Genomic DNA, 12,275 nt, shown 5'->3' with positions numbered 1-12,275 from the left:
AGGACTTTATCGTTCGAACGATTTTTATTCGGTCGTTTGATCGAAGCATTTGCGCTAAAATCCTTCGAATTCGATATTCGAAGGATTTTACTTGGGGGTCGAATTTGAGGGTTTATTAACCCTCGAAATTCGACCCTTGATAAATCTGCCCCTCAGTGTCGGACTGGGCCAGCGGGACACTGGGAAAAAAACAGGTGGGCCCCAGGCTCTTGTGGGCCCCGCCCATTGCTAGAAGCAATTTTCTGCTATTTTTTGATGAAATATTTTTCCTTTTTTTTTTTTGTGGACTTTCAGTACATTTTGTGGAAAGACTTGTTTTGCCAAAATTGGACTTTGCACCATATTTAAGGGACTTTTCGAATTGGAATTGTTTTTGGTGAATATTTTACACTTTGAATTTATTCACTTTTGAGTATTGGATTGTGGGAGAAGAGGCGGGGTTATGGCTATAAAGTTGATTGTTGCACTTGGGATAGGATCCTGATGAAGGGAGGGTGTAACCCTCCCCGAAACGTTGATACTGTTGGTGATGTAAAATAAAAAGAGGGGTTATTTACCCAACTGCAGACAATTGTGTGTGTATGTGCGGATCCGTGAACAAAAGTTGCTTTTGCTGCCCTGGAATTAGCCCAAAAATCCGACTATTTTGGGATTTTCGAGCAAAAATCCGAAAAATTTCTGGCTTATCCGATTAAATGTTTTTTTTTAATAACATATAAGGTCAAATCGTGGATTCTAGTTGGGTCAGACTATTTAATTTAAAAAAAATTGGATTTTAATAAATAAGCCACTAAGTATGGAGATCCAAATTCCATAAAGACCCCTTACACAAAGAACCCCAAGTGCAGAGCATTCCCATGCACCAGTGTCGCAGCACAGTCGCATGAAAGACTGCAACCGATATAAAAGCCGATACCAGCTCTCTCCAAACGTGTAACTAAAGCAGTTAGAACTTCCACTTATTGCTAAATATACATTTTTCCAATAATGGCTGTCTCATAGCAGGCTTCCTGAAGCTCCGCACTTCTCTTTTTAAAATCTTCTTTTTAAAAATGTTCATTGTTTGGATAAAATGGAATCTGTGCCGTTCCATAATTCTGGATGATAGGTTTCTGGATAACAGATCCCGTATTTTAACATGAGGTTTTGAATGAGAAAAGTGAGAAAAAGGTGTAGTCTAGTGTGACAAAGGCTCTACTATAAGGCAAGGAATGGAACCAGTTATACAGAACTGATGCACCAGCGTAAGAACGGACAGGGGACCTGAGGTATGTAAGGAATGTAAAGAAGGTCCTTCAGGTATACAATGAAAACAGCCATTTTGTTCAAAGGTAACTTAATCAATGAGTGATCTATTACCTGTTCAGCACAGTGTCATAAATGTGAGACATAGCGTTGAATGCTCCACCAGCTATTCACAGTACCAGCAGATTAGGAGCTACAGAGAAGCCCAACGACCACCATGTTCTTTAACCAAACCTACGGCCCATTTCAACTTATACAAAGTGATCTTCTGGCAGCAGGTGATTTTTATGAACTAAAACCTTGGATTGTTCTTTGTTGTTCGGAGGGGGATATTAAGTTGTATTACGTTTCTGAGTTAAGGCCAACACTACTGTTACTTAAAACAGATGGGGCGGTAAATAAATTAAGGGTCTACCAGGTCCACCAGATGAACTCACAGCCGCTTTCATAACTTTACTACAACTTCATGAGTAAACGGACCACCGTCCTGAGATTTGTGTTTTACCTCCTGGTCTGATGAGTGTCTACGATGAAGCACCTTCAAATGAATGTGGCTAAAAATGTCCTATTTTCTATAGAACTTATTGCATGAGGCTAAAGTTTCAGCTTGTCAATAGCAGCAATGATCCAGGACTTCAGACCACATCAGGTACTTGTGGGTATATTTATCAAAGAGTGAAGTTAGAGATCACGACAGTCCACTAGAATGAACCTTGTCACTCTCCATTAGCTTCTAAGTCAGTGATCCCCAACCAGTAGCTCAGGAGTAACATGTTGTTCTCCAACCCCTTGGATGTTGCTCTCAGTGGCCTCAAAGCAGGTGATTATTTTTGAATTCCAGACTTGGAGGCAAGTTTTAGTTGTATAAAAACCAGATGTACTGCCAAACAGAGTCTCAATGTAGGTTGACAATCCACATAGGGGCTACTAAATGGCCAATCACAGCCCTTATTTGGCACCCTAAGAACATTTTTCATGCTTGTGTTACTCCCCAACTCCTTTCACTTCTGAATGTTGCTCATGGGTTCAAAAGGTGGGGGATCCCTGTTCTAAGGCATTTATAAAGGTGTATTTATCAAAAACTTTCACTTTTACCCATTGATACATACTTTTTAAAAAAAAATCCCATAGAATTAAATGGCGAGAGGGGGTATTTCACTCTAGTGGATTGTGCCAATCTCAGACTACACTCTTTGATAAATTTACCCCTTGGTATCATTAGTTATAACTTCTAGACCAGTGATCCCCAACCAGTAGCTTATGAGTAACATGTTGCTCCCCAACCCCTTGGATGTTGCTCCCAGTGGCCTCAAAGCAGGAGCTTATTTTTGAATTCTTATTTTTGAATTGCATAAAAACTAAGTCTAGTGCCTAGTAGAGTCTCCTGTAGGCTGCCAGTCCACATAGGGGCTACCAAATAGCCAATCACAGCCCTTATTTGACATCCCCATGGACATTTTCATGCTTGTGTTAATCTCCATGTCTTTTTACATTTTACATGTGGTTTCCGAGTAAAAAAGGTTGGGGACCCCTGTTCTAGAGAAACTCCCTCCCTTCCTTATTGACACTCAGGGACCACCTCCTACGAGAACGGTGCAATATAACCCTGCTTTGTATTGCCATCTAGTGACTGGAACATGTAATAACAATAAAAATCATAAAACCCGTACCCCTCTTCTACCCCCTGCCATGTCAACATAGCAACGTCAAGGTGAAGGTACTGTAATATAGCACAGGAGATACACAGTAGGGATGGGCGAATTTTTTCGCCTTGTTTCGCCATGGAAATGACGCCCATAGACTTGTATGGGGGTGTGCGTAAAAAAAAAAGATGCGCCGCGCAACAACATTTTTTTGACGGCCATAGACTTTGATGGGCGTCCGCGACAATTTGCTGGCGGCGAATTTTTTGCGTAACTAAATGGCTCAAATTTGCCCATCCCTAATACACAGCAATAAAAATAAAGGGTCTCTATCAATTTGATGTACATATATTAATGATGGTATAATTTACTAAAAGTATCTGAGAGAAGCCGTGTATATTAGCGAAGTGGATTCAATCCTCTGCCAGGCATTTCTTATCGGATCATAAATTCAAATGAGTTGGCTTTTATTGCCATTCCCAATATAAACGGCTATGCAAAACTTTAATATATCGGTGCAGTGATATTAAACCTGACCCTGAATACATGTGATTAATTATAGTGAACAATAATAGTGACACGTGCACCAACAATAGATCACAGCATCGCACACACCTCTATCGTTATTACAAATCAATTAATTAATTGAGAGAAATTGAGTCGCAATAACATTTCATTTAAAACTCAAATATAGTTTATATTATATTATATTATATATAGTGACTTGGCAGAACGGGAACATGGGCCGGAAGTTAGAAAGTGAAAGCAGTTTCACTTTCGTAATTAGTGCAAGAAATTCGATTTTTTAATGTTCATCACAAGCCTCGGCTCCTGTTGAAAAAGCTCGTGTAATGCGATCTAATAAGGTTATTGATACTTGACAATCTTAAAGCAACTATTCTGCTACTGCAAGGAAATTCTGCACTGGTTTATACAGGTAGGGGACCTGGGGTTTCCCAGATAACAGTACTTTCTGTAATTGGGATCTTCATACCTTAAGGGGCCGATTCACTAACTTCGAGTGAAGGATTCGAAGCTAAAAAACTTCGAATTTTGAAGGTTTTTTTTAGGCTACTTCGACCATCGAATGGGCTACTTCGACCTTCGACTACGACTTCGAATCGAAGGATTCGAAGTAAAAATCGTTCGACTATTCGACCATTCGATAGTCGAAGTACTGTCTCTTTAAAAAAACTTCGACCCCCTAGTTCGCCATCTAAAAGCTACCGAACTCAATGTTAGCCTATGGGGAAGGTCCTCATAGGCTTGGCTAACTTTTTTTTGATCGAAGGATATTCCTTCGATCGTTGTTGGATTAAAATCCTTCGAATCGTTCGATTCGAAGGATTTTATCGTTCGATCGAAGGAATTATCCTTCGATCGTTCGATCGAACTATCTACGCTAAATCCTTCGACTTCGATATTCGAAGTCGAAGGATTTTAATTCCTAGTCGAATATCGAGGGTTAATTAACCCTCGATATTCGACCCATAGTGAATCGGCCCCTTAATCTACTATAAAATCATATAAACATCAAATAAACCCAATAGGCTGGTTTTGCTTCCAATAAGGATTAATTATATTTTAGTTTAGATCAAGTACAGATATGGGGACCTGTTATGCAGAATGCTTGGGACCTGGGGGCACATTTACTTTGCTCGAGTGAAGGAATAGAATAAAAAAAACTTCGAATTTCGAATGTTTTTTTCGGCTGCTTCGACCATCGAATTGGCTACTTCTACCTTCGAGTTCGAATCGAATGATTCGAACTAAAAAACGTTCGAATATTCGACCATTCGATAGTCGAAGTAATGTCTCTTTAAAAAAAACTTCCTACTTCGCCACCTAAAACCTACCGAGGTTGCAATGTTAGCCTATGGGGAAGGTCCCGCGATACCCGCGGGACTGGCGGATTTACCATCGGGTCGGGTGGGTTTTGCTCGACCTCGCACTGCTCCTTGCGGGTGCCAGCTTCCAACTTCCGAGTTCCAGTTTTATAGTCTGGTGCCCCGCCCCTTTTGTGACGTCATTGAGCTGGGCAGGTCTGTATATAGGACCCCGGAAGCACGGGTGTGGGCGGGCACGGGCTGGAGCAGGATGGGTTAGGGTCGGGTGCGGGTCGGGAAAACCCTGACATCACTAATACATATGTAACAGTTTTGTCCCTTGGGAGAAGTTAGACTAAAGGGCAATTCGCCTTCATTAGTAAAACTGTAATAAAACATAAAAACTACAGAAATGTGTTCAAACTTTCATAACCTGCCAAATTTTGTAAAATGAACATGGTAATTAAGGGGTGTGGCCGCACAAAGGGGCATGGTCAAAAAATGTTTTGCTGCGATACGGAAGTAGTGTTCAGGCTATTATGTTACACATCCACTCACTCCAGCCTTTATACATTACATTTTTGCCTAACTAACTATATTAGATACATTGTTTATTTTGCACAGCCTATTTATTTACCCAGTTTGTATTTTTATACTCAAAAATTCCTTTAAAATTCCTAATTGGAGAGATGCTGAGCAAAAAGCCCAATCATTTTACAAAGTAAAAAACAAAATGAAGACCAAGCGGCGATTTTCTCCGAATATCACATTTTACACAAGTCTATTTCACTGCCAATAAAGGTTCAAAAATCCAATCAAATGTGGGTTAATATTTAGACAACGGTATCTGTTTTTTATTTTCACATGCAGAGATTTTCTTTATTTCAAGATACCGGAACAATCTCTGCCTTCAGCACCGCCTGCCAAACATAATTTGGTTTGACCTGTAGACTTTGATTCCTCTGGTTCATTATCGTGCCACAGATTCGCATGAACGCGCTCAGGCTTCTGATCTCTGGATCCCATTTAATCAGGACAAGCTCTAGACAACCCTATACGTTATCAGGAAGCTCCAGATGACTTTATCTGGATTTTGATTTTACAAATGCAGATTGTCAAAAGAAAAACACGCTGCTATTTGTTTTTATTTCTGTGTGAACCCCAGGAGTCAAATTATCTGACTTGTACGGGGTTATATATTAAAGTCGGAATGCCAAAAACTGAAACTACAAAAATGTAGAGGTTTTTTTTTACTAAAAAATCCGAATTTTAAGTGGAAAAAAAAACTCACGAAAAACTCTTTGGTGATTTATCATAACTAAAGACTGCCAAAAGTCAGAATCCGAAAATACTCCATCTCCAAGCTGTCCGGTCATGTAGAAGTCAATGGCAAAACGTCTCTTTTCAAAGAAATCAAGGTCTGCCCTGAGTTTCAGCCATAAATCCCCAATAATCTGGGGTTTTTAGCGATTTCACGAAAAATTTGAGCTTTTTGTCATTAACCCAAAAAACCTGAATTTCAAACTGATTTTATCGAGTTTTTTCAATGATAAATAAGGTCAAATCGTGGATTCTAGTTTGGTTGGACTTTATTTTTTGATTAAAAAATCTGAAAAAATCAGATTTTGATCATTTTTCACAAATTACATTTATAACAACAGAAGAGGCCGACCTACAGAACAAAAAAAAAAAAAAGAAATTGCAGTTAAAGGGTCAAAACATAATGGTTCATGAAGTTGTTGAAGAAATGTGTAGTATTTATGGAGTAAGAGGAGGGCTGGGGCTCTCTGCGAAACCCACTCACTCATATGGTCTTATCCCAAAGTAGAGTCCTATGCGGGTCCATTTTTTGGAACCCGTACCCGACTCGTACCCGTAACTTGCAATCCGCAACCCGTAACCGCAACCCACATTCTTCTCCGCTTGGACCCGCTAACCAACCCGACCCGCAAGTACCTTATGCACAACCCGAACCTGCAGCCCGCTGACTATCAAGAATCAGGAAGTGCTGTCATTGTAAACCGGAAGTGACATCATTGGAAGTAGACTTGATCAGAAAAAAAGGAGTAAAAATCACTATTGAGAAGACCCGCGACCCGCAAACCCAGCCGACCCACGTGGGGCTGTAAGTGGAGGTGGTTCCCTGAGTCAATAGGCGCAGCAGCATGATTTCAATTTTTGACTAAGCAGCGCCGAGCGCAATTATATGGAAATGAAAAAAGAGCATTTTGACCCAAGTACCATTAAAGAATAGGGTTTAACACACAACTGACTGCAGAGAAAATTGTAGCAGTGGAACGGCACTTGCTGTCGTAAAATACCCCTATAATCACTGGTCTAATTATCAAAATACCGGGATTTCTAGGGCCACATTGAAACTTCTAATAGCACCTTAAAGATGTTTTATTGTTAAGTGAAAATCATTGTGCAATAACCGTGGGCTATTCAATACATTCAATTATACAATCACTGTCTAGGAGGAGGCATTTGCCAGACCTAAATCTACCAGTGTGACTAGTATGTGCTTTTTAGGGCAGAGACGCACGTTCAGATTCGGGGAAATTTAGTCGCCCGGTGATAAATCGGCTTTTCTTCGGGGTGACTAATCTCCCCAAACTAACTCCCGTCGGCTAGAATCCAAATAGCCGGCAGGTTGGCACTCAAAGTGCTTCATTTTCCGAAGTTTCCTTGTGAGGCAACTTCGAAAAACTAGACGCACAGATTGCCATCCGGCCGCCGATTTACATTCTAGCCGGCGGGAGGAAATTCGGGGAGATTAGTCGCCCCCCAAGAAGAAGGCGATTTATTGCCAGGCAACTAATCTCCCCGAATCTGACCATGTGTCTCTGCCTTAGAGATGTATAGATTCTGATCTGTTCCAAGCCTAAAGGTGGCCATAGATGCAAAGATCCGCTCGTTTGGCGATGTTGCCAAACGAGCGGATCTTTCCCCGATATGCCATTAACAGGCATGGCTATATCGGGGGTAATCTGATTGTTCGGCCGTATGGCCGAACGATCCGATTACGATGTGCAATGGGCTCCGGCGGGATCGGTCGGGTCAAAATCAAACCTGACCGATCGACCAAACGACCGATCTCCGCCGGACGAAAGATGTCGGCACACGCCACACACGATCCATAGACGATCCATAGACGCAAAGATCCGCTTGTTTGGTGACCAATCTCCGCCGGACGAAAAATGTTGGACTCTCCAGTCCGAAAATCGTACGAATCCTAGATTCGTACAGTAGGATCTTTGCGTCTCTGGCCACCTTTAGGCTTGGAACAAATCAGAATCTATATATTTTTTCTTCTACCTCCCCCACCCCAAAAGGTTATGCACATAAATTACAAGGCCTTGTAAAGTGATGCAGTGAAAGCCCCACCGGTACAACAAGTACATTGTCCCCAGACTATTTGATCTCCCTTTTAAACTGGGCAAATAGAATCTAGTGCTGCTGCAAAACCAGGAACATACAGTAAATACACAATCTTTTTATTTATCAATTGCTTCTCTCCACTCAATAAGGGAATTTCTGTCATTCAAAACTATAAATGAAGGTAGATGCAGAGCTGTTGGGAGCACGTGTATTACTGAATGTCATTTAATGCAAATATCACATCTTTATGCAAAACGTCTAAGTGCAAGAAATGTGGCTCCTTTGTATTTTTTTCTGTCTACAAATGTGCGACTCCAGAGTAGGCAATGTCTGTAGTATATACAGTATATTTACTACTGATGGCATCAGGGAGATGCAGGCGGAATTCTTTTAATAAAAATGTGCTTGTTAATGAGTTGCTATGAGTTACTAGGCTTGTAGAGAACATTGTGCCTTTTGTTACATTATACCTTCTGTATCCAAAACAATTACAGTTCTGAAATCACATTTTGCTTCCATGTAGGTTTTGCCAATGAAAAATCAATGTTTTTTTACCGCAGCTTTTTAAGGCTTAGATTGGCTCCGTTACCCCAGAGACTTAGGGCTCGTAGTTTCCTTTTTGAGTTTGTCCATGTGATACACAAATTCTCACCAGAAGATGCGCACTTAGGGAACGCTTTGTAAGAGAGCACATTTATAAATGATGAGAGCACAAACAGTGAAAAGTGGCACCTAGTGATGAGCGAATTTATTCGCCAGGCGCGAATTCCCGCGATTCGCCGCCGGCGAATAGATTCACAAAACCGCCACAAAAATTCGCCACCGAAAATTCACCGCTGACGTCCAGAAAACGGGCGCCGGCATCCAGAAAACAGTCAATATATTTCTATGAGAAAAAAAGTCTTCTCGATACAAGCAGTAGCCTTGGGCGAATTTGAACCATTTCGTTTCGCCAAAAATTCGCCGGCGGCGAAATGTCGCCGATGCCCATTAAAGTCTATGGGCGACAAAATTTTTTCGATGCGCATGATTTTTTTGACGCAAAACGCCATTCAAGTCATTTCCGCGGCAAAAAAGGCGAAAACCAACAGTTTTTATCTTGTCGGATGAAAATATAGCATGCAGCGTTCACATCTGACGTGTCCTGTCAGATATAAAATTTTACACGCAGCGGGTTATTTATTAGATTTATTTTTACTATATAATCCGAATTTTTAGTAGGAAAAAGGACCTCAATTTTTGTGGGATTTATTATACCCCGATGATGGAAAACGCCTGAAAATCCGGCATCTCAGAACTGCCGAGGTTGCGTTTAAGTCAATGGGAGAAGTCCCGACGATCTGCGCTGGGTTTCATGCAATTAACCGAAGATTTGGGGGTTATTTACTATACTCTAAAATTTGTGATTTTTTTTTATATAAAATTGGACTTTTAAAAAAATCATTCATTTTTCAAAATTTATTAAACCCTGAGGATGGAAAAGTCAGAATCAGAAAATCCGGCATCTCAGACCTGTTACATATAAGTCAATTGGAGAAGTCCCGATGATTTTTTGATGTGCGCTGGGTTTTGTGCCGTACCCCGAAGTTTTCGGGCAAAAATCTGAGTTTTCGGGGGAAAATCTGAAAAAAATCTTGAAAATCAGATGAAAAATCCAAAAATATTGTGAACATCTGATATTTTTTCCGGAGAAGCGAATTTTCAGGAAAATGTAATAATAAATAAGTGTAAAAAACCAGAGCGTATTTGATCAGAGTTTGTATCAGAAAATATTGAGATAATTTCGGACTTCAGTAAATAACCCCCTAAGTGAATTTTGGGCAAAAATCCGAAAAATTCTGAGTTTACGCGCGGAAAAAAACTGAAAAATTTGTACGATTTGAATTCTTCACAAATTTCCGGTGTTTTTTCCGGCACAGGAAATTTTTGGTAAAATGTATTGATAAATAAGGGGAAAATAATGAGATAAATTCGGACTTTGATAAATGGGTCTCCCCCTTTATGCAACAAATTATTCTATCAATCCCATTTTATTTTGATCCGACTTGTCAGATGCGTTTTGTCGATCCAATACCAATCTACAAAATCGCTCATGGAGGTTAACCCTATAAGGAACAAAGGGATTTGGTTGCTTGGCCGACTCCCAGGTGCCCATCTCAGAGCATTTAAAGGCAAATTTTGCCCAACATGTCTGTCTCCAAATTAGCGGCAGGTACGGCCATGTGCAGATTACCATGTTTGGTCAGAAATATCCCGCCTGCTAAAATTTAAAGTAGAAAGAGCTGTAATAAATACATGTATATATAAATGTAATGACATTATTATATCAGATCTAATCTTTTGTTTTTCTTACAGTAAATGCAACAATGAGCCAGTCAGGATCTGTCAACAAACAGGGATCTGTAAAGTAAGTATTGAAATACACTAATGTATATTGGCCTTTAGGGGCTTTTCTTTTATTTTCAGGCATTTACTTAACAATAAAAATGTTAAAATCCTAGTGCTTTCGTGTTTTAGATCTAATGTGGATTTCGTAGTTTTTGTATAGTTTAATACAAACTTTCTCCAACTCTGCAGAACCAGCGGCTGCAGCAAAATAATCCTCCAAATAGAATCCCAGTTTATCTATTTAAATCTGGCTCCATGATCTTTGTCCCTGCAGCTGGAGTTGGAAACAGTAAAGGGGATGTAAAGGCAAAAATAAAATCCAATACAAATCTCTACACAGTCGCCGACTGCTCTACAGGGAAACAAACAAAGCTGCTTGAGTTCTGCATGGCTGGCAAGTAAGGCGGGGGCTCCCCCTGCTGTACATAAGTATGATTGTTTCCCTGCAGAGCAGTTAGGGACCGTCTGACAATTCCTATCCACAGCAGTAAATGAAGGGGGAATTTCACTGCATACAGTCAGGTTTCTTATAAAATCGCTACACATTTTTTAATTAAAGTATATTGGAAATAGTAAAAATGGGATTTTATTTTTTTTGCCTTTACACGCCCTTTAAGTTCAATATATCAGCATCCCTGTGTTGGTGCAGTTATTCACTTTAAATCTTACATTACATTGTTTCTAACAGTTTCTCTGTTTGTTTCAGTGGGGTACGGATGAGTGCAAAAGATCTGTTTGGTAAGTTTTTCATCTCTTTTTTTTTCCCGATCAAAAAAAAGATTTTAAAGCAATATTTTCAAAATATGTACAGGTTGTAAGCCGGTTAAGCTCTGTGTAACTGCCTGAAAGATAACAGAACTATATTGTTTGCCACAGTGTAGTATGGGGAGTCTGACTATACAGTCACTCACTCAACACTAACTCCCATGTACCATGTGCAGCACACTTCCCTTTCATTTTAATGCAATTGCTGTCCAACATTTATGGTTCAAGCATCCCTTGGAGGACCAACCTTTATTCTGGCCTCCCCTAGCTCCTAACAAGGTTATATGCTAAGGTCGTGCAGGTTAAAATAACTCAAATGCAAGTTATACACTTAATGGCAGTGTGTTGGGAGTTTTCTTAATTGAGAAGGATTTGGGGATTTTTGTGAATAATAAGCTGTGTAACTCTAGGCAGCCTGCATCCTCCAAACCCCACAATTCCCTGCACACGTGATTTCAATAAGGAAGGGAACATCCCAGTGCAATGCATTGTGGGTTATATAGTTCCTGCATGCTGTCTGTAAATACAATTTGTAACATTAGTGTTTAGCCATTTATTCAGACTTTTTGAAGAAACAGGTAACTGTGATGGGGATATTAGGGGTTTCTGTGTTATGTGGCCTCTTTATTACATTTTAGGTTTGGAAGCCGGAGTTCCCCTTTAAATTGTTACAAAAGTATCTACGTGCACCTGCTGCGTATTCTGGGCTCTCTGCCAAAAGCCAATTAAGTATAAGAAACTTTGTATCTTTTTCTGGCTGTTCAGTGCAGGAGATCAAAGAGAAAGTCAAGACATTTCCAGCGCCGATCCGCGCCTTTATGCCGCCTGAGGCAGCCTTCCGTTGCCGCCCCGACCCCTCCTCACGGCGCTCACATTTTCTGCGCAGGAGGGGGTCGGGGCGCTGCACGACGCTAGTGCAGAGAGCGCGATTGCGCTCTCTGCACTAGAAGAGCCGAATTTCCGGGTTGAAAACCGGAAATTCGGCTCTTAGTTACCAGGAGCGGCATTTTTGCCGCCCCTGGTAACC

At 40.6% G+C, this 12,275-nt stretch overlaps 1 protein-coding gene across 1 annotated transcript in view; it reads left to right on the top strand.

The window, feature by feature from the left end:
* The window catches only part of eps8l2.S (EPS8-like 2 S homeolog), a 77,994-nt gene that overhangs the window by 35,405 nt on the left and 30,314 nt on the right, over positions 1–12,275 (top strand). The window contains exons 2-3 of the mRNA XM_018260065.2: positions 10,451–10,502; positions 11,190–11,221. Of these exons, the coding sequence (XP_018115554.1) occupies positions 10,462–10,502; positions 11,190–11,221 (73 nt within the window). The 5' untranslated portion in view covers positions 10,451–10,461. The remainder of the gene's footprint in view (positions 1–10,450; positions 10,503–11,189; positions 11,222–12,275) is intronic.

This window comes from Xenopus laevis, chromosome 4S (genome assembly GCF_017654675.1).
Source record: "Xenopus laevis strain J_2021 chromosome 4S, Xenopus_laevis_v10.1, whole genome shotgun sequence".
Taxonomy (NCBI): domain Eukaryota; kingdom Metazoa; phylum Chordata; class Amphibia; order Anura; family Pipidae; genus Xenopus; species Xenopus laevis.
This window is presented reverse-complemented; position numbering and strand designations above follow the sequence as displayed.